This window comes from Patagioenas fasciata, chromosome 14, assembly GCF_037038585.1.
Source record: "Patagioenas fasciata isolate bPatFas1 chromosome 14, bPatFas1.hap1, whole genome shotgun sequence".
Lineage (NCBI taxonomy): Eukaryota > Metazoa > Chordata > Aves > Columbiformes > Columbidae > Patagioenas > Patagioenas fasciata.
Genome location: NC_092533.1, coordinates 9,576,241 through 9,599,176, shown reverse-complemented (window position 1 = coordinate 9,599,176; position 22,936 = coordinate 9,576,241). Strand labels below are relative to the sequence as shown.

Sequence of the window (22,936 nt, the reverse complement as noted above, 5' to 3'; positions counted from 1 at the left end):
GCCAGTGATGGGATGGACAGACGGTGCTGTGCCCCTGGGACCCATTGCCCGGCCGGAGTCAGCTTACAGCTCCCAGCCTGGGGCTACCCGAGGGTTCAGGGGTTCACGCTGTGACTCCTGACTAATGGACAGCCCTGGAAGTCCAATATTTGAAAGGGATCTCAGCTTGCACATGGGCGGCGTTAACCCCTTCTGGAGCAGGAGCTGATTCTTCTGTGGGGGAAGTGCCTCCGGAGCAGCTCAAGGGCTTTGTCCCTAACGGGTTTGGCCTCATCTTCCTGTCCGTGGGCAGCGTGGGGGGACCAGAGGACATCGCAGGGAGGTTCCCTGCGTGCTGGGGGGTTCCTGGCCTGGAGTAGCTGAATCCGCTCTGGAATCCCACATAAGTGCCTGGGAGCTCTTGCTGGGGCTCAACCCCTCCCGGGGACTCTGCAGAAATAGTGGGAATGTTTTATTTTCAGGTTTTAAACATGTGATGTAACTTTTTCCTTTTTTTTTTATTTTATTTTTGGAAGGGGGGGTGAGTAGGTAAGCAATTGTTCCTTGCAAGCACAAATGTATTTTGTTTGTTGTAATTAAAATGTTTTAATGAGACAACCATAAAATCAACCATTAATTATTTTTTTTCAAACACTTCTGCTTCCTTTTGAGCTGGGTCTATTTAGAAATAGTTTTGAGAGTAGCCTGCAGTTTTATTCTTTCTTCGGTATTATACACAGGAGTGGAGAAGTCATTTATAAATAATTACACAATGTTTTGGGTCTTTGGGTTTGTATAATATATCAAAGCGATTAGTACACGCATTGTTCCATTGTAAATGGTTTTTTTTCCCTTCCTTTCAGTTTCACTTGCCTTGTCTTCTATCTAAACCTTTTTCGTGAAATCCTTTGTCTTCCTCATTCTTTTAGCTTGTTACAGTGCAGGGACATTCTTCTTATTCAAACACTCACAGCATGAGCAAAGAAAGCTACTTCTGTCGCATCTTAAGTTTTACCATAACTTTCTGGCATTTTCTTTTCTTCCAATTTTCCCAGACTACTGATAGGGTAATGAAGAATTATAACATACATCAATTATTGGTGCTCATGGTGTATTATGCTCCTGAATTCAAGGGGAGATAAAGAGAAAAAAAAAAAAAAGTGCCACTTTCTGTGGTTTTGAGGCACATGAGAGAGGACTCGGCACAGATTATTTATAACATCTTTCTGAGCATCAATTATGTTTGACTCCTACAACCACTTCCTTGTCCCACTGTTTTTATGGCCAGAAGGAGTCATTTTTGTGTGTGGTAGCTGCAGCATTTAACTTATTTCTTTTATGAGGAGCCCAAACAATGCATCTTCAGGCCAAACAATCTATCTCCCCGAATAATAGCCCAAATGTCAGTCAAGCGCTCAGAGCTGGGAAATATATGGTCATGGTAAAGGGGCACGGGAAGAAAGCATGGAGCTGGAGGGGTTTGTGCGGGGCCTTCGCCATCTCCCCCCATTTTGGCACCGGGTACCCCTGGGGAGCTGGGCTGGACCTGGTGCAGGGTGCAGGTGCCTGTGGATGTGATCGTCTGCCTGAGGTTTCAACACCCCTAATCCCAGCTATCCAAGGAAAAGGGCCAAACCCTCCTGGTGTGGTCACGCTGGCTCCCTGCCTGGCCCTTCCCCAGCCTCCTGGCTACCACGTTAACTGGGAAAAATGAGATTAGGATGTCACCTCCAAGAAATGAGCCCTTTTTTCCCCTCACCTTATTGTGCAAGAGGTTTTTCTTCTCTCTTTTTTTTTTTTCTCCCCCTCCACCTTCTCCCGCCCACAATTCTCCCTCTTTTGTTGATCAGTATTTTGTCAATTGAAACTAGAACACTTATCCTAAAAGAAAGGGACAAAATTCATTGACTGCCATGTGGATGAAAACCCCCCCAACGCCATCCAAAGCAGGAAGATTAACTCCATGCTGAGATGCTCAGGTTTTCTTTTATACCTTCCATATAAATAATTTTGCTTAGTAGTAGCTTTTATTTTTATTTTCTTTTACCTGCAGTAAAGATAACCTGCAAGAACGGAAGCATCAGAACAGTGGGATGAAATTGAGCTTGAGGTTTTGGGGGGGCTCTTGGGGTGCCCCTGGCTCTGGAGATGGAGTCTTGTGGCTGGGGGAGGATGCCCTGGGACCACCAGCAGCCCACAGGTCCCCACCACGGGGGCCCAGGGGATTTGCTGCCATTTGCATAGCAGGTGTTGGCTCCTGGGCCATTCTTCCTTAAGGGACTTTTAATACAGGATAAATTACTGGGAATTAAGAGGAGGCAGATGACAAGAAAAATACTCCTGGAGTCTTCTCCTGGCTCTTTCAGGGGAAACAGAGAGAATGGCTAAAGAAAAGGAGAAAAAACCCAAATGCAGCAGCTCTTGCCCCAGCCTGGGGAGTTCGGGGTGCACAGGGGTTGGGGGACAGCTCTCACCAACTTCTGAAATTCGGGTTTGAACCCAGGAACGCGGTAATCCCAGTGACAGTAATACGATTACTGGCCTGAGGATCTTTGAATCAGTTGGTCTGGTAGGGGAGTTTAAGATGTTAATCCCTGGTATAATCCCTTGCCTGGCATTGTACGTACAAGGGTTGCACCCGCAGGAGAATTGCCTGTTTCCTTCCCCAGGCTTTAGGGCAGGAGGGCAAGGCTGGGGAGCAACCCCCCAGTGCTGTGCACACACAGACACACGTGTGAACACGTGCAGACCTGCGTGTGCTCACCACATGTGTGCATGCAGCTGTGTGCACTCCTGTGTGTACACACATGCGATGACACGTGTGCACATCTGAACACAAGTGTGCACATCATGCTCCTGTGCGAAGCTTTACGGCTGTCCCAAAGATGTCTTGTCTGTTGTAAGAATGAGAGGTTCTTAGGGGCAGGGTTTAGTGACAGTGTTGGGTTAACAGCTGGACTTGATGATCTTCACGGTCTTTTTCAACCAAAATTATTCTGTGATTCTAAGGATTGCAGTGACAGCAGCCAGAGATATTTGGAAATACCGGTGGCTGTCATACATGGGATCATGTATGGTTTTATTTGTAGTATTTCTGCAATGTCTTGCTCTGGCCATGGCTAAGGCCAAGATAAATTGTTAGTAACAGTGACGGTGTCAACTTTTGCATACACGTGTATGTGGTATATGTACATATGCACACAAAATGGGAGAGGAGGGCTGGGTCTCCAGTATTCCCAGGGGGTCTAGATGGAAGTTTCCTGTCACACCTCAGTTGCTGTTTTGCCCTGTCAGTTAGAGTACACATGCATTTAAAAAAAAAGAGATGCTTCTCATGTTTTTAAGCAAAAAGTAATTTTGAAATGTACCTACCTGCAGACTTTCATTGCAGATAGGAAAGTTTTGCCTGTAATTTTTGGTTTGTCCCTCTGTAAAGGAGCATCAGTATGAAACCATCTAGATGCTTTTCACATCAAAAGAGGCTGGATGTATTATATATAAATAGAGGCCATCTATATTAAAGATTATATCAGTGAGGGAAAAGCTGATATCTCATTAAAAAAAAAAAAGGCAGGTGAATTCACCCCAAAAGAAATGTGAGAGCTGGCCAAGGACCTGTGGGAGCCCCCGTGCTCGGGAAGAGCAGGACAGGTGGAAAAGGTGAGGGGGCAGCCCCGACCCGTGGCCCTGGGCCACAGTGGGCAGAGCCCCTGCACCCTGAGCCCCGGGGGTGCCACCTTTGGGGTGCAGCTCCCCTGGCCTGGCCATGAGAGGGCCGAGGGTGACACCCCAAGGCGCAGAGCTGCAAACTCGGCCATGCAGAGTGGAGGGTTCGCATCTCCGCGGGCTCCAGAAAAGCTCTTGTGGATGTGGCTTATTTAACAAAACAAAACTTGCTCTAGTGACCTAAAAATCCTGTGCTTTCATTTGGCCTTGTGCTGTCATTGTATTGCTTTTATTGTATTAGCAAAAACAAACAAAAGCAAAAACAACGAAATAAACCTATATCAGTAAAGGAGCTGTGTGACCTTGAGTACAATTGCAAACATTTCTGAGTGTGAAAAAGTGATACAAAGAGCTTTTCCTGGTGTCAGGGAGGGTAAAAGGAGGAAGAGATTTGGTTTGACTTAAATAGAATGTGATTTTTAGAAAATGACAAAATGGAACACCTGGCGGCTCCTGAATTAAGATGCTTCAGTGTAAACACACTGAGATGACACCGACTCTTTTTAAAATAACCTTTTTTTTTTTCCTGTACCAACACAGCTTTTTGAAGGATGTCCTACTGTTTTTCAAACAAATGTCATTAAACTTAGCTGAAAGTAACTTATAAATAAATTGCGGATCTGCTCTGCTTTCTGGAATTTAAAGGAATAATTTACACTGACTTAACTGGCCTCCGGGTATCCATTTAACTGGGCTGCTTTGCAGTTGATTATCTTAGTGTTATATGTGCAATGTATCTTCTAAAGTTCCCATTCTTCAGGGACAAAACCACAGGTAAGAACATCTTAAATTCTAGCCTAAATCATCTCGCTGTAAGTGCGAGCAGCTGCAGGGAAGTTGAGGGACTCTGTCTTGCTTTTCATCACACTGACAGCGAAGTACCATCTCTTTCAGTGTCTCTTTATGATAATGTCTCTGGATATAAAAAGAAAAATAAAAGCACAGTGTTAAACTACAGGTGTAACAGCCCTTGAAAACTCTTGTGGGTCCGAAGTACTGGGTTTGCTGGGACCAGTGCTCAATAATGCAGCTGAACTGGGCGGAGAGCAAAAGGAAGATTTTGTGAGTTCTGTGCCTTATGCCTGGAGCTGGGCTGAAGATGTTCAGGGTACACAAATAAGCCTGACCCTCAGTTAGATGGTAAGACTAGTTTTCAAGGTGTATATTAGCCCTTGTAATTAGTGAGTATTTTTCTACCAGGGTAGCTTGAAGTTTAAAGTCTGCTACTACATATTTTAGAATGGCTCGAAGGTGTAAAATGCTAAATAAATACAAAATACTAGTTCTAGTTGTCGTGGTATTAGAAAGGCAGTGCAGCAGCATGAATAAGGGAAAGTACATGTTGTCTTAAGTGAGTTTTTTTCTTTTCCTCGGGGCTGTGTGCTCTTCCACAGTAACACGTTCCTCTGAAACAAGTAGTTGGCTAATGAGGGGAGACAGGTTTGGCTGATGTGTTTGCACTGAGCCTCTGCTGAGGGAATGCTGCTTTCCTTTCCAATTTAAGCATGTATTAAATTGCAATAAATTCTGTGTTCACAGATAAATAGTAAAATAAGTGCAACCGCTAATCATTAAGTGAATGTGCCTCTTCTTCAGACTGTAGATGTCCTTTGGTTTTACCCCCCTTGGATAAAACCCAAAGTATTGTTGTTTTCTTTCACCTCAGGTTTGACACACTGCAGGTCTTGAGCCTGTTTCCATTTACTCTGGTGAGTATTAGGGAGAATTTCTCTGGAGTTGATGCAGCTACACTTCACCAAAGCAGCTGTCAGCCTTAGGTCAGGCTCCGAGCCTCTTACCCTGCTGTGCAAACAGAGGAGGGGATCCGATGGGGCTGCAAAATCACAGAGAAACATCATTCACAGGGTCACTTTTTTATTACTTGTATTGTGGACCTTGTGTATATACAGATGGCTCTTATCCCAAGGAATCTTTTGTTTGCTTCCCCCAGAAACAAATAGAGTATGATTTTGTCTTTTATAGTTTTCAGTGTTTGGTGTTATTTATCTTCATTAACCTGTTAATGACCCCCCAGATTTCAGCCCCACACACATTACGTGCCAGGTGCTGGCAATTTAGCTCTTAATCTCTGAACTCCACCCACAGACTTCCCCAGAAGAAGAGAAAAAAAAACTTTCCTGACTTGTAAGTGATGAAAATAACCACAAGGTGTCAACCTTTACCAAGCTGCAACTTGGAGCCAGCTCTGGCAACCCTGTGTGGACGTCGTGCTGGAAAACCCAGGTACCTACTTTGAAGTGGGGAAATTCCCCTGAGGCTTTTGAGAACATGGAAAATTGGTTGTTTTACCACTAGTCTTTGCTTTATGACAATTCTTTATTTCTATTTGATTTCCTTTATTATTTTCCACTGCAAGCTTTAGCCAAATTCAATATTCTTGTCATTACGTGTATGATAGAAAAGGGAACGGGACTTGCTAAAAAGAGTGTTATCCAAAAGAGATAAGGTCAAATATTGGTGAAGAAAAAGAATCTTATCAATTTTATGTTATATTTGTGTGTATATAAATATGTATGTGTATATATGTGAGTAGTAAGTCATTGCAGTGAGTTACTGTGGATCTTCTTGTCCAGTTGCTGGAGCTGTGCACCCAGCACCCTTCATCCTGTAATTATTTTAAAACAGAGCAACTGGCATTCAATAAACTATTTGGATCATCGTGATGCAGATGGCATAGAGCTGAAACTCTAGGAAAACAGAAAGGAGATTGGTTTTCCTCTGGCCTTTTCTCCTGATCTTAGAAGAATGTTTCCCAGGCATGACAAACCCGAAAGTCCTCTCTTCTCCTAAAGCTGTATTTGACGTTTTCCCTTTGTAGATTAGCACTTCCATGCATTGCTATGCAGCATGTTGCTCTGTGCAGCTGGCATTTTAGTCTCTGGGTAACACCAAAACTCCTGGGCTTCCTTGTGGGTGCTACCTTTGGGGATGCAGCACATGATGGTCGTGGTCCTGCTCTGGACCTGAGGTGTGCCACACTCATCAAGTGCAGTTGCTTTCTGCAAAAACACTGCCCCAAGTACCTTCAGATTCCAAGCAGTCCCAAGGATTTCTTACCTTTTTGTTAATTTCTTATCTTCACAGAGCCCATGCAGCCTAAGCTGAGTGTAACCACTGCGGGAGCTTGTGGGCTGGTGGCATCGTTCTGAGTCAGGTGTGATGATTTGACACTGATTAGTGTCATGTCATTAGTGTTATGAGGAACTGGATTTCCCTGGCAGAACTGTTTCAGCTATTGTACAAAAAAATGGAGAGGGAACACCCTGCCAGTCACTTACAGTGTGAATTTGAGAGGTAGTGTTTGGCAAACTGGTTCTTGCTGGGAAGGAGTGGTGCTTGACTGGTAATTACTGGTCCATGGAGGGAGCTGAGGAGCTCCAGACTGATTTGTTTTTCCTAATGTGTTTGCAGGAGTGATAAATCTTTTAGACTTGGAGAGGAAGCTGAAGTAAACCCCAAGGAAAAATGTAAATAGTGCAATTATGAAGGTAATAGAGATGGAGAAGTATTTTTATGCAACACAATGGAATGGACAGTAATGAGGCAAAAATGCTGAGGGATAAAGACAAAAGACATTTCTTCCGGGATTAGAAGTGAGCTCAAAATCGCTGAAGCCTACTGGAAGAGGAAAAAAAGCAGCCTGTTGTAGCATTTCTTTTCCTTTAATAAGCTTCTTTTTCTGGGAGTCCTGAGTGTTCAGATGTAGCACACTTAGTGCCTAGTAACCCAACAAAGCTTTGATTGGTGGCCCTGCAGAAAGATTTTTCTTTTCCTTGCAGGTTTCTAACCATGAAAAGACACTGAGATCAGTTGCTTCAGAATCCTTAATTAAACACAACAAAGAAGGGCAATTAGAGCTGTGTTTTGCTTCTGTCATCCAGCAAATCTTGCAAACTTCAAAACCGTTTTCTTGCTCCAAGATTTATGATGGGAATAAATCATAATTATTCCTGTGATTATCAGTCTTAAGTAAACACGAGCAGGATTTCTTTTTTTTTTTTCTTGGGAGAGGTTCTGAAACCCATCCAAGAGTAATTCACAAACCTCTTTTGTTGTGTAGGAAGAAAAACAAAAACACAGGCGTGGTGATTTTCCCAGGCCTTGGCTGCCTGCCTTATTGTCACTTCATGTCATGTCATTCCTCCCTTCCAGGTCCTGTGTGCCCGCTCACAGTCAAGTAGCTCCTGTTGTGCTGGATACCCTCCATGTGTGTCGTCAGAGTGGTTGCTACCCAAAGAGCTGATAATATGAACAGGCAAAAGATGAGACAAAAATCTAAGAGGATTTGAGTGCTTCAGAGGTTGGCAAAAGGGCCAGAAATACAACCTGTCACTCCGGGTTCAGAAAATAAATGCTGGTGGATATTGCATCTCTACAAAGTGTTTCTTCCAGGGATCTTGGCTTTTCTTTGATGGTTGGTTGAAGCTGTGCTCATACCCAGCGAGAGGGAGCAAGTTCTTTTCTTCAGGCATTGAAGGTGATAGTGTACACATATAATTTTATATATATATAATCTAAAAAAAAAAAAAATATTATTTTTTTCTGCTGGGAAGTTGGATGGTCCTGTCTGAGGACAGGACCCAAATGCAGCACCTGGGGATATGGGGTCCTGTGAGCCCTGGGATGACTGGGGAGCTGGTGGCAGGAGGGAAATCTGCTGGGCAAGAAAGCTGCATGGCTTGGTGAGCTGGGCAGGAACTTCTGATGGTTTTAAGGGTTTTAGTCTGGTGATTAGGGAATGAATCTTCCCAGACTTGTACTGCAGTCCGGTTTCCCATGCTGGTGTGATGGACATGGCTCCTGTAGACGTGGTGGCAGCCAGATGTCCACTTTGCCCTCAGTGTGCGTATTCCATGTTAACAGGGTGATATGATTCTGTAAACCCCTGAGCAGGTTTCCCAAAATACAGCTGCATTTTCTTTGCTTTGGGGGATTTCCCCTACCTGGGTATGGAAATGCAACAGCTGAAGCTTTTCTTGCACTGCGATGCTGGGAATGCCCTTCACCAACTCTGCAATGATCAGGCTCCAAACTGATTTATAATGCAGATGAATGTAGAGGTGCTCTGAGGCTACCTGGGAAGGTTTTTGTTTGCCACTAGATGTCCTTTCAGCCCTGCTTTCTCCTGCTGGTCCTCCAGAGCAGCCCTCTGGGCTGGGAACTGTTGGCCATTGCTCAAGAGCCACTGGACACCAAAGTGCTGTGGGGCTGATAAGAGCAAGGGTCGGGGCTGAACCCCGGGGCTGCTGGGGTCCCCAAACATCCCTCTGATCTCACACAGCTTTCTCTCATATAGTGCTGGCTAATAAAAATGAGGATGCTTTGGAAAGCACCAAAACCCCATATTTTGTATCTGTACTTAGTATTTAATATCTCTAGTATGAATCAGGGACTGCTAGTGCATTGCTGCCTGGGCAGGGCCACTGATTAGTAGAGGTAATGGCCTAAGGAAGCAACCCTGGGGGTGGGGGGTGTAAAAAAAAATAAAAAATGATTACTCTATCTCAGCTTCATATGAGATATGACAAGCAAATGGTGGCCCAATTTTGTGCAGGCTTTTAGCTTTTTCTCTATGAAATGATAGCCCAAACACCTTTGCAGGTGTGGTCTGTAGAGATGAAGGGGTCAGTCTTTCCAGAGGTATTTAGTGGAAGAAAGCTCATCTAACAGTGGTGTGGGATTTTTCCAAGTTGCTTGCCTGCCCAAAATTAAGCAAAAAATTGGAATTTCTCTAAGGTGTGTATTGATACCTACAAGCACCAAAAATCCCTGTAAGCCTCTGGAGCTCTGTGCTTGCAAATGCATCTGCAGCTGCTGTTTCTCAGGCAGTGGCAATCCCAGGTGCTGTTCTGGGATGGGTTATATCAGATAAAGGAATTATAGGAAATGTGCTTTGGGGTACTTTGCCAGAACTGTGTGCTGGTTGCAAGGATATCTGGGGGCTCATGGGGTGCAGCCTTTCGAGGCAAACTGAGCACCTTCCAGGAAGCACTTGGCTCTTTGCAGTTTAGGATCAGAGGGAAATCAAGGAATAACAGACATGGGGGTTTCTGAAGGAGCAAACACAGTCAGTGAGAGCCGCAAAGAATGATCTTCAAAAATACCTATATTTTGATTTGTGAGCGCATGCACCCCAACCCATTGAAGGGAACAAGTTGAACAAGAAATCCCAGCACAAGTGCTATGTATGGAAGATGTACAAAGTGCAAAACTGAGAGCTGCCCTGGCATGAAGTCAGCATGACCAGAGCTTTCAGGATGGACTGCCTGTCCTGGATCTGAAGTCCCAACTCAGCCAACAGCCAAAACCAGCTTGCCTCTTCACAAAGATGCTGAGCAACTCAGAATAAGCAAAGTCTTCAGCTACTGTGCACATCTGGATTTGGATGCCTCATTTTTGGAAGCTGGCTTTGGAGGAAAAATACCCCAAATCTGACTGATGTTTCATTCGACCTAATGGGAAGTGTGTTTTGGAGAGTGCAAGCTCTGGGCTTATATGAAACCTGTTAAGTGATGTCAGGTCACACAGGAGGCCCTTTGGCCTTGGACAGGTGCAGCTCCCTGGCTGTGGATCTTGGTGGCATGATGAGTCCTGGGGGTGTTGGCTTTTTATTCACATTTGTTCCTGTTATCTACAAACGTGGGCCCGGAAGGAACACAACTCAGTTTAATTAGCTCAGAGAGCATTTGTATTGCTGTAACGCTGCCTTCAACCTCCCACCCAGGGCTTGCAGGTGACCAGTACAAACCCCCCGGCCCCTCTGTTGACTTTGCCATCGAGTCTCACTTTTGCTCCCACAGCCCTGATGAAACCTCATTAGTGCGGGACCAGCTCTCCCACCACATGGATGTGGCCAGGAAAGGTCCCCATGTGTGTAGCAATGTGATGTGGCCTTGTGCCTTGATTTAGGGAGGCTGGGGGGAGCTGGGGCATGACAGGCAGCTGGACCTGCTGAGAGCACCGCACAGACCACCAAGCAGCTATCGCTTCTTAATAAAATTTTTGACCACTGCTGACCTGGACTGTATATGAACAAGTGAAAGGAAAGTGGTGAAAGGGTCTGTATAATATTACTAATCCCGTGTAGCACTCTCACTGAAAAGGCAAGGCAGGTCCCCCTGTTATTGTCCTTTTGCTGCAGCTGCTTGATTCACACTTGTGCTTTTATTAAAATAAAATTTGCTAGTGCAGTTTCTGAATGGGGCAGCCTGGGGGTACCCATGAGAGGGATGGGGTGTGGGTGTGGAGGTTTTGTACAAAGGGCTGGGTGCTCTGTCTCTGGGTGCTTCCAGCTGCTGTGTGCTGGGCAGAAGCTTTGCAGGTTGATTTGGGAAAAGCAGTTGACTGCTGCCCTCCTTGGAAGCTCTGTTAAGGGTTTATTTACATCCTTGCAATGTAGCATCAGTGCTTGAATAAAGAAGCTGTGGGGTCTGCTTGTGCTCCTGCACCCCAGGATGGAGCAAGGCTCCGGCTCAACCTGCAAATGTGCAAGCTGCTAGGAAGGTAAATTGGTAACTGGTGAGTGGTCAGGGTTGGCAGGTGTGTGCTCAGACTGTACTCCCGCAGCTTTTTCAGTCTCAAAGTACAAATGTATGGTCTGTATATCAAGGAGGTTGGACTGATTGGTCTCCTGTGGCTTTGTAACCTGGTGGAATAAAAAGCAAACTTTAAGGCTGGTGCCAAATCAGGGTGGAAGAGGTACCTACATACATATATATATATACATGTTTTAACAAAGATGTTTCAGTCTGAAGGAAAGTGGTTGCTGTTTTGTGTGTGGCCTGTTACCTTCTGACACAGTATTTCCCTTTGTAACTGCAGTATCAGGGACAGCAAGGGATGCTCCTCCTGTTTCTGGGAACTTGACAAACCTGCCTGGAGATGCGTTTTAACAGGCTTGGGAAAACCAGCTCAGACACATGTTGTGTGTTTATTTTTTTTTTTCTCTTAATGGTTTTGGCTCCTGTTTCCAACAGTTGTTTTGTTCTAAGCACATAGGTTAAAGGGAACACACATATTGAACCAAACAGTTCTTTTTCTTTAGTCTACCAAGTAGGGAAGGAAAAAAAAATTACAATTGGTTTCCTCTGTGGCCCATTTTTGTTGGTGGTTTTGGTCTGGCAGATGATCCCGGAGCTAAGAGTCGCTTGTCCAGGCAATACCCTGCAAGGTGTGAGTCACCCAGTACTGCATTTGGGCAACTGGAGCTGCGCACAGTGTTCCTGATGGAGCGTTAACCAACTCTTGTGCAACCGTATCAATACTTTTCCAGGAAATACGTTGCCCAGTAGTCACTAAATAAGCATAAACCTTTTCTTGAAATCTGTCAGCATGTTGAAATCAAGTCTCGTCAAGGAAAAACTGCTGGTTTTGTTAAAATGTGAGTCAAGAAAGGAGAGGGGCAGCTTGGGTAGCCTGCAGGTTTAGGTTTGCCTGGAGATCGGGTTCAGAAGCTCAGTCTGAAGCAGCACATTGTGGTTAATGTCCCTAGAGGTTTAATTTCTTAAATACACTGGGATCTTCATCAAGCATTTTACATGGAATCTTTGCTTCCTTTTTTCCAGGAATCCGAAGCTTGTAGCCCCATCCTTGTGCAGAGTAGGAAAATACTTTGAAATCTGATAGCTCGTTCTCCTTCAGTTCTGCTGGGGTATTATCACAGTAAATAAGTACGTATGTAGTGTGCGCATATACATGAATTTCTTTTTTGGTCTGAACTGAAGGAAACCCTTGAGCTGAGACTAGGCATTGCCGTGATTACACAGTGTAAGATCACTGTTGCAGGAGTTGCACGGATCTTGGCAGCAGCGCTGTGCAAACCTGCCATTGCACAGCTGGAAGCAGCCGAGGGTGAGAGCGGTGCTGTTTGGGGAACACCAGGAGGTTTTAATGCAGTTAAGTTTTTGCTGGCTTATTATCCATTGCTCTCTTTTTTAGGTGGGGAGCATTGTAGACTTGTTGGGTGCAAAGTCACCCCCTTTAGGCAAGAGCAGAGACTGCATGGAAGGGAGGAGATGGCTCACAGGATTTTGTTGCATGACTTCCATTGTACAACTTTCCTGTGTTTAATCCCGATCTTTTCTAAATCACTGCATTTAACTTGTGTTTATATGGATCTGGAGTGGTTGATTTACGTTTATTTAACATAACAATAGACTAGTGGCTATAGGCACATGGCACAGCCCTTCTTTATGTAACAAGATTCCTCAGTATTTGGGTGAAGTCCAAATCCTAAAATGAGAAAGGCAAGTAGATTGGACCAAAATAATGTTTTTTAATTCAAATGTCATCAAGGTGCTACGTCTCTAAATCAGCTTCTCTGATTCAGTATTTTTCCCCAAACCAATTCATCTGGTAAAATGTTATTAGAAGTGGCTGGAGTTCTCTGGTGACATAAGGAATTTAAGAGCAATTATCAGCTTTTTTAAATATATTTTTTTTATTACTTTTTTTTTTCATTTGTCTTAGAAAGAAATATGAAATCTGCATGCAACCTTCTAAATATTTCCAACATTTAAATAGCATATGATAATTTAGCAGTACAGTACATTATACAGAAAGATAATACAGAGAGACTTCCTATAGTGTATTTACAAATGAAAAGGTAGTTTTGTTATTTTAAAAAGATGAATTCATTGCTTAACATTGAAGTATTACATTCAAAATAATGAATATGTTGTATTGTGACTAAAGCATATATAGGTATTTATATGTTTACCCTATCATTTTCCATAAAAAGGTACCTTTTAAAGGTGTTGTTGCTACAAATCTAGGAAATCATAGTCTTGAAGCTTAAAATGTCTCAGTACTGAAGCCACAAACTTTCTGTGATAACTTCAGGTGGAAAAAAAATTAAACATCTTCTTAGAAAGCATTTCTAGGTCATTTTTATTACTAAGACATGAAATGTTAAATAGGAGATATGAGATGCTTCATCCTGCAGCAAGCCCTCAAGTCCATTAACGAAGAGGTACACAAGTGATGTCGATACTCTTCTGACGATGTGCTGAGGGACCTCACTTCTGCAGTTACAACCATGACATTTTGGTGGCATCTTTCCCAGCAAACTTGTCTTTGGTCCCCGCTTAGCCCGACTAAAGTGGAGGCTGCAAATGTGAGCAACAGCCGCAGCACCGAAGCTTTCCCGCTGCGAAAGGGTGAGGGACGCGGCTGTATAACACCTTTACAAACATTACTGTTTGTCTAATGAGCTTATAAAGCTCGATTGCAATCATAGTGAAGTATGAATGAATAACAATTAAAAACAAACAAACAAAAAACCCCCCACCCAAACACAAACACCCCCAATCTCTTTAAAATGAAAAGCGTGAGTTTTCCCGAGCAGACGGGTATGAAATCTGAAGTGCAACAGATGCTTGTGGAATCTGGAAGCCTTTTGCACGTGGCTATAAAATGTAAAAACTGACCCTTGGTAAAAAGTGCTTTATAATAATATAGAATTTGTGTCTTATGTCTGTGAGAGAAACAACCTTCTGCAGAGCCCAATCCTATGCCAGCCAAGGGAGTCCATTCCATTCCTCATGCTGCTTCCTCTTATTCTTCATAAACCCTAAACAGAAGGAAAGTCGAGAGCAAGAAACTTGAACTATTAATGGAAAACAACTCCTTTCCAAATAATAGTGATAAAATTAACAACAATAAAATAACAAAAATCCCCACAAACAACAACAAAAGAAAAGAAGCCAGAGTTTTAGCCTTTGCTTAAATTGGAAAGTAAGTTATTGACTTCAGCAGTCACTGGATTATTATAATCCATAAAGCATCTGGGAAGAGGGTTGGACTTTTAAACCCTCACATCTTGCAGGCATGTGGGGAGTAACATGCTCTGCCATGATTATCAGGATACAAAGATGAAAAAAATCTGTATCTGCTAATACACTTTAACCACTGGAAAAATCCTTCTTTCAGATAAAATGTTGAAGTATAACATGAGCTGTACTAGATAATAAATTCACAGTATCTGTTATGTTTGGAATAATGTTATAGGCACTATTATTTGCCTAGTTTGCATCCTGGGAAGACCACTTGACAAGCTTGTTTGCTGAAAAATCCCTGTCTCTTTGGCAAGTGTGCATGAAAGTGGTTTTCCAGGGCATGGGGAAAATGAGGAGCAATGGTGATTTGGGGAAGAGATTTATGTTTGGACTATATTTAAATTTCATTTACATTTAAATTCCCTGTCTTTTCCTGGGGAGCAATTCAGTGGGTTTGGTACAGCTGGCACTGAAGTCACTGACAAATCGTTTATTTGTTAGGAGGACTTGGTTTCTATCAGGCTCTTTATGTCTGAAATAATTCCTTGATGCTGCTTCAACTGCAGTTCGACTCGGCTGCCTGGTTAGCAGTGCCGGGGACCTGCTGGGTGCGATGTGGGGGTGACATTCTGCAGTGGGGTGATGCCACTGGACATGGCAAAGCAAGGTAAAGCATCGAGGGTTGCACTGCATCCCTTCTGCATGCCCCTGGTTGACAGCCAAAGCTGCAGGGATGCTGAGCTTGCAATCCCACCTTCTTGCCCAGTCCCCATCCCCTGGCTGGACTACAGGGAAGCCTCAAGCTGACCCTTATTTTGGGCTACAGAGGAGACCATGAGCAGCACCGCTAATATCTGTGGAGCCCACACCTGGCCCTCACATCCTTGCACAGGGCATCCCTCCTCTCACTCCGTGCAGGGGAACTCTGCACATTTCCTGAATGCACAAGCATCTTTCATCATCATAATGATAGCCCTATTAAACAAAAGAAAACAAAAATGGAAGAGTGCAAATCTGTGGTTATGCAATAGCCAGGTCTTCCCCATGTCCTCTGTTTATGGAGCCACAGGGGCTCAAGGGATCCAGCCGAGGGTTCAGCACCCACCACCGCTCATAGTGCCGTGACATCTGTGCCACCGGCACTGCCTGGCTGTGGCAGAGCTCGATGTCATCCTTGGACCTGCCAAGAGATGGGGCTTGTTGCTTACTGCCCGCATTTGCTCTTTAATTTTGGGGAGCAAATTTCCCATCAGTTGAGGAGGATCAGGTTTGGTGGGACTGTACTGCCTGCAGAGGATCCTTCTTGGTCATGGCTGGAGAGGTGGTTGGAGTCAGGCAGGTCCCCTTAATTACAGACAGGGACATCACCACTGACCATCAACCAGCAGGAATTGCTTTTTCTCACTCTTCTATCTATGACTGATGGTTTGCAAAAAAAAATAATCTCTTTGCAAGGGAGAAGGTGACAGAGCATCTTATCAGCTGCTTTTGTTTGTTTGTTGTTTTTCTGGAAATGAAACAGTAGTCAAAATTGGCGAAGATCTGCATCATCAGATATTGATGATTTTGAGGTAATTAAAGTGTGTGACAGTGCACACTCTTCCCAGCTCTACTGACTGCTTTCCTTGTGGCTATGTGGAAGTAATTTAGCTTTTCGTCTTGCTTTTTTACCCGTAGAAGGGAGGTGAGTGTATGTAAATAACTGAGAACATCAGCTGATGAATAGAAACTAACAGAAACTAATGACTATTTATAATTGGAACAGCCTGATTCTAAAATAGAAGACTGCATGTGGCTGGAAAGAAATAACATCAAGAACATCCATTAATAACTGTAATTTTGGTAATGAAATACATCCTCTGTGCTGAATAGAGTGTTTGCAGTGTGCAAATTTTCCTAGGAGCTCTCTGTCTGAAAGCTGCTGATTGCCCAACTTGCCACTGAGATTTTTCTCCTCACCCATTGAGTAAGCTCATACTTACCTGCCTTTCTCTTTCCATACTCTGTACCACTTCAGCAGCCTCACAGTGTTTTGGCGTTTGGGGTTCAGGCAGTGCTGCTGCTCCCCTCTCACCCGTGTCCACAGGGTCACGCTGCAAGGGAAGCGAGCACAGGTTATGGAAGTTGAGGAAAATGCTGCTTCTCTGCCCCCACTCCGGATAAATGCCAAAATCAGTCAGGGGGCTCTCACCCAGGTAGGAAGTGTTCCTGGTTTCTGTTTTAAGGCAGATATTTGTGTTTATTGTCATAATTTTGGAGCAGACCTTCAGCTGTTATCACAGAATCACAGAATGTTAGGGATTGGAAGGGACCTGGAAAGCTCATCCAGTGCAATCCCCCCATGGAGCAGGAACACCCAGCTGAGGTCACACAGGAAGGTGTCCAGGCGGGTTTGAATGTCTGCAGAGAAGGAGACTCCGCAACCTCCCTGGGCAGCCTGGGCCAGGCTCTGCCACCCTCACTGAGAAGAAGTTTCTTCTCATATTTAAGTGGACCCTCAGTGCAGTGCAATATTGTCCACCATTAGACTAGGTTGTACCAGAGGAAGAATTACTCACTCTTTTTAATCAGTGGGTTTACTCTGGCTGACTTTTGAGCTTAATAGCTGATTTAATTAGGGCTCATTCAGGCAACTGCAAGGTGTTTGCATGAGGAGTCAGTTGCCTTACACTCAACAATATCGCATCCAAGAGAAAAGATCAGACACACTTCATTGGTTATTTTTTCCTTTGTTGTTCCTTTGTTTTGTTTTGTTTTTTTCTTTAAGTCCACAATATTTTACTTGCACATGGCAGAGTGCCTTGTGACCAGCAGACTAGCTCTGAGCCCCAACATACAGTCCTGGGGGCCTCAGCCTGCTCTGACCACAAGCTGATCCTGCTCTCCCTGCCAGCAGCAGTGGTTTGGTGTCCCCTTATTGTCAGGACAAAGCATGCTGGGAAACAAAATGTGGCAAAAGTCTTCTTTTCAGGTTTCCTTCCAGAGGGCTTAGTGAAGCCAGCACCGGTTGATCTACCACAGTGAGGTGACACAAGAGACCTGGAGCTGCTTCCCAAGAGGATGGCTTTCCAGAAATGTCAAGACTGCTATCACTTCTCAGGGCTCAAAATAAGACAGTTTTCTGGTTTTGTTATTAATTTTGTGATTAAAACAAAAATTACAATTTTAATTGGAATTAGTAGTTTTCTGGAAATACCATCCATAACAGGGAAACATGGTTTTCTGTTTAGCTAAAATACTATAATGGGATTATTTAAACACTTCTAGAAATGTGAGTAAAATGATGGCAGAAAACCAGAAATATCTGTGCGTACTGATGGTCTTCTTTTGTAGTTTGGTTCAGAAAAGAGCTGTTTATCTTCTAACACAAGGAAAAGTTCCTTGCAAACTTTCCCAGCTTAACCTGCCTGGTGCAGAGGGGACATGGAAGTGAAATGCTGCACATTGCCTGCATAAGCTGAGCTAAGGGTCTCACCATGTTTTCTATCTCAATGTTTTACAATGTGATCGAATAGCTCTTTCCATTCAATTAACCTTCTTCGCTCTGCTTCTCTGCTCCACCTCCATCAGGTGTGAGCTAAAGTTGCAAAAGGACAAGGTGTAACTTTTGGGTTGTTTTCTGGGAGGATGTGGCCCTTTCCCCAACCCCTGTGAAAGCCTCCAACAACCTCTGTGGCTGCAGACATCAGGAAGAGAAGGGTCACTGCTAAAACCTATGGATTGTCTCTGCTTCAAGGATGTTCTCAGCCAAGGGGAATTTTCCTACAGCTTTGAATAGGAGTGAAACCAAACCCTCACTGGAGGCACAAGGTATGTGAGTTTTAAGGGACTTGAGGTCAGCACAAAGTTTCTGCACCCAGTGGCCACCTTCTCAGCTGTGCTGTCTGCACTGGCTGATGCCAGACCTTGGTTTGGATTTCTTTTCTGACAGACCATAAAGGGTATTTCCAGAAAGTGGTGGACAAGCCAAATCACAGGAGGAGGAACAGGGGTTACTCTGAAAAGCAGCAAGATCTACATTCGCACCAGGAGCTGTGAAGGACAATTCTGGATTTACTGGAGCCTGCAATCTAATGAGGAGTTGATGTGTGGTTTGCTTCTCAGGCAAACAACCAGGGCTTTTCTCAGGCTGAGATGTGTTGCTTTGACACCACACACACACCTTCTGCTTTGATGCTGGAGGCTGGACAGCAGGGGAGACGTTCCCAAGGCAGCTCCATGGGCCCCTGCAGTTCCTATGCAGTCCCTGGTGCTGTGGGCACAGAGTTGGTTGGTAGCAATTTTGGGCACCCTGAGCTGACATGGCCCTGCTCTTTGGGATACTGGTCCAGGAGATGTAAGGGGATGTGCTGAAGAAGAGGCACTGTGGCAGCTGATACCCTGAGAGAGGGGCTCTTTGGATGAGCTGCAAGAAGAGGTTGAGAGGGATGGAGAAGGGACTGAAGCACCAGATCGTACACCTCCAGACAGATCCCTGTGCCAAAATCCTCCCAGTACATCCACGTCTCTGGAGCTGGGATGAGTGTCCCAGCTCAATCTTTGACCCCCTCAGCATTTTGTGCCCCCATGCATCTCATCCACAGGGACGATGGGGCTGCACCTCTGCCTACAGGCACCCTGTTCCCAAGGCTAGCAGGTTGCTGGCTCTGGTCCCTTCACCTGAGCCAGTGCAGGGACTGCCATCACCTCAGCTGTCCTTTGATAAAGGCCCCCAGTGGTGCCCATTTCCCATCTTTGGCTCAACCGTCCTCTCCCTGACACATCCCCACTCTTTGGGATGGGGCAATAAGTGCAAGGGGATTGGATTCTTTCAGACAGAAAGAGTTAAACCTCCCTCCTGTTTTCTGCTGCTTTTTCTCATTCCAGGAGACAGATACACACAATTACTGCGAGATGCACAGTGAATCTTGATAGGTTTTGACAAGACTGAGGACTCAGTTTAGCTACCTCTTACCCTGTGCCACAGCTCTGCTGGGGGGTTATGGCCCCCCCAACAAATTCCTTCCTAAACTGCACACATGTAGCTACTTCTCTTCTGAACATCGTTTATATCATACTTCTCCTATATGAAAAGATAAGAGCTTTCAAGGAGGTCAGGAGGGGACTGAGCTTTGACAACTCATTTTAGATGGTCACCACAGCAATAAAAACTCAGTTGCAGGAATTCAGCTCTTCTGTGCCTTGTCCGGAGACTCCTGGATCAATTGGTTCTTGGAATATTAATTTCAGCTTGTTTTCAATACTAATTTCAGACTGCACCAGAGTAGCTGGAAAGACAGTGACAGCAGCGGCTGAGCCCTGCCTGCCCCACAGGCAGCAGCAGCAATGGGACAGCCATGGGACAGCTCTGTCCCCGCAGCTGCTGCAAACCCAGGGACACACTCTGGTTTTGAATAGCATTGCTGGGCATCTGCATAACTATCCAGCTGGGAAAGCAACTGCTCGTGCAGTGTTCCAGCTTTCCTGACTTTCTGATTAAATGTTGCATTAATGAGATTTATTTTATATCAAACCAGCCACCAGCTGCTTTCAGGCAAATGCCTGTAGTGGGATGTGAAGAGTTAGTGCCATTCTACACCAACCTTTTGCTATTGAAAGGTCAGAGCAAACAAAGTAAAGCTGCAAGGAACTGATTCAGGCAGCGATGCTCTGCAAGCGTTTTTCCTTACAGATTGCCATCAGCTGATTTGGGCTTCAAAGCGGTGGGTCTGATGTTCCCTGAGCTAAGCTTTGCTCACAATGATGCTGGTGTAAATCTGGAGGAAACCTAAGGAAGCTCGACTCTCCATTTCTCCTCCATAAAACCTCTGCCGAGACTGGCAAGTCATTTCTATGTGGGCAGGATCAGGCTTTGATGGTATCTCCTTTTTTGTGCCAATCGGACAGGCAGGATTTGGCCCCATGCACATTACAGAGCACTGAAAGTGACATGCGGCTTGGCGAGACAGGACTCAGATCCTGCTGTTAAAGCATCTTTCTAAGATTAAGTGAACGGCAAACATTCAGAGAGGGAGCATAAACGCTGGAGCAAATCAGTCCTTGGTGTTCTGGGGGTGCAGCTTCTTTTGAGATCCTTTTTTTCCTTCGTAGTTGGCAGAGGGGCTCGCTGCTGTCTTCTCTCAGTTAAAATTGAAAAACAACTTCCTTTTAAGCCAGAGATGAGAAAAATCCCTGTATCTGCCTTGGTTCAGTGAGTCACTACATCACTTCGATATTTCACGGCAGCATTGGTCATGGCTTGCAGTGAGATGGGGAGGAAAGCACTTCCTTACGTGCTGGGTAATCCCATTGAATGCAAGAGGGTGGCTCTGGTACAAGACAGGTGAAAATCTGGCTGCGGCTGGGGTAACTCATCCTTGCAGAAACCACCGTGGACCAAACTCTGCTCATGTTCTTACCCTGCACGCCCCAAATAACTTGACTAAATACTTCTGGATTTTGCATCAGGCAGCTTGGAGTAGGATTTGTCCCTATCTTCACTTGAACTATTGATTTATCCTTTTATCACTACCTATTTGGCAAATATTTCTTTGAGCAAAAAAAAATTATGTCAAAAAATGATAGCTTGTTTTTTGGTCAGAGTTGCGCATTTTATTGCATCAGATACAGCAAATGCCTATTCCCAGAAATTAGCATGCCAGGGTGTGAGAAAAACAAAGAACAAAGAAGGAACTTGCAGTATAAGGTAAAGCAATTCAGCCGATAGGGAAACAGAATGCAATAAATGAAATAAAACTTACATAATCATCTCTTCCACACAAAACGGGTACCTCGGTTTTATTTCCAGCTTCCGTACGTTAGAGAATCTTATCTTAGGACCTTTTCTTGAACATTTGCACTTTACGCCTACAAGAGAAAGCATTTTCTCATGTGCCTGCACAGCCTCCTGCATACCAAGCGTCCCTTCCCTGCCAGCCTGTGTGCACACACAAACTTCAGTTTGGTCTTTCAAGCCTCAGTGGGAAAAGCTTTTTTTTTTAAATGCCATTGAGCTTAAAAAGAGTAATATTTTCTTTGCTATATCCCAGAAAAAGGTAGTGACTCTCTGGGAAATATGTTTTAGAGCACTACGTGTGTTCTGAGGGTTTGTAAATCTGAGAGCGTTTTTTAAAGCGCACCTGCTGTGATTAAATGTAATTGTATTTAACAAAAGGAAATGGAAGAGTCAGAACTTGCTTTAAACTGAGCAAGCAAATGCACATCCCAGCTACTTTCTCATTCACTTCTGTCTCTCTTGGACTTTGCAGGACTTTCAGTAATTTCTCCTCGCACGGATGCTGTGGTGCATTTGCAGCCAGACAAAAGCTGAGTGTTTTTCAAACCATCACTTTTGTGCACGGCTGAAAACGCACACTGGCACACTTGGTGGAATTTGTGCTATGAAATCCAGCTCTGTTCTACTTTCCCTGTGAAAACCACCCTTGGTTTTGAAGGAGTTATCTCCTGAATAATGGACAACATGGTGTGACCTCCCACACCATGAGCTGGGGCTATTTGGCTTGCAATGAAGTCACAACTTTGTTGCATGCATTTTATCTCTACTTCCACCTTTAAAAAACTCACAGCTACCTTACCCCACAGATGTAATACATCACTTTTCCCAACGTGCAGGGGACAGCTAAATCAAACTGAAGGCTACCAAGAAGCAAATAAAAACTACCAGAAAAGCAACCCCCTGGAAAACATGTTTACATGGCAATAAGCAGAATAAACCAACTTACCTTCTGCGCTGGCTAAGCACATCGCGATGAACAGCAGAAGCAAAGCTGCTGTCAGGAGCTTCATGATGAGGCAGCAGGTACCTGCAGAGACGCCGGGGATTTTAATGAATTTTCTCGCTTCGCCTTTGTCCCCCAGATCCCCTTGTCCCTGGGGCTGGATGTCACCAAGGAGAGGACAGCAAAGAGCGGTTCCCGGCGGTGCTGATGCCCTGTCGCTGCCTGCGCTCCTCCTGCGCCCTGCCCGCTCCCTGCCCGCTCCCTGCCCGCTCCCTGCCCGCTCCCTGCCCGCGCTCTGCCCGCTCTCTGCCTGCGCTCTGCCGCTTTCCTCTCCTTGTCCTCTTTTAAAACAGCTCCCGCTGCCCTTGCTGCCGGCTCATTAATATGCAGAACGACTCCGCGGCTCCCTGCGCTTCCTCAGCCCCAGCAGGGAGCGAGGGGGGGGACCGGCACCCCGCGGCCGCTCCTGGCCCGGGGGGGACCCCCCGGTCCCCGCCCCGAGCATCCCGGGGGTGGGAACGCAGATGATGGGGTGGCTGCTCCTGCCCAGCTGGGACATTTCTCACCAGGAGGAGGTTTGCTGGGGGGAGGGTGGTATTTGTGTGAATGGGGCTGCTAGGTGGAAAAAACCCGGTTTGGGAGTGCTCCAGAAATTCCCATGCACCTTGGAAATGGAATTTTGGAGAAGTCTCACCTGAGGAGGGGTGTCACCTATTG

General features: G+C 45.0%; 1 protein-coding gene across 1 annotated transcript; it reads right to left on the bottom strand.

Annotated features, from left to right (window-relative positions):
- Positions 1-13,146: 13,146 nt before the first annotated feature.
- Positions 13,147-22,711, bottom strand: CXCL14 (C-X-C motif chemokine ligand 14). Its single transcript, XM_065849033.2, has 5 exons — positions 22,530-22,711; positions 22,223-22,303; positions 21,242-21,347; positions 16,484-16,594; positions 13,147-14,296 (listed from the first exon to the last, which is right to left on the bottom strand). Exons 2-5 carry the CDS (start codon positions 22,284-22,286, stop codon positions 14,281-14,283), a joined length of 297 nt encoding a protein of 98 aa, XP_065705105.1. The 5' UTR covers positions 22,287-22,303; positions 22,530-22,711; the 3' UTR covers positions 13,147-14,280.
- Positions 22,712-22,936: the final 225 nt, after the last annotated feature.

Bases quoted from the DNA above. Each gene is read 5' to 3' on its own strand.
- CXCL14 (XM_065849033.2), bottom strand. From the start codon at position 22,286: ATGAAGCTCCTGACAGCAGCTTTGCTTCTGCTGTTCATCGCGATGTGC. The intron at 21,348-22,222 runs GTAAGTTGGTTT...TTTCTCTTGTAG, and splicing joins GTGCTTAGCCAGCGCAGAAG to GCGTAAAGTGCAAATGTTCA. The intron at 16,595-21,241 runs GTAAGTTTTATT...CTTCCCTTGCAG, and splicing joins TGTGTGGAAGAGATGATTAT to CGTGACCCTGTGGACACGGG.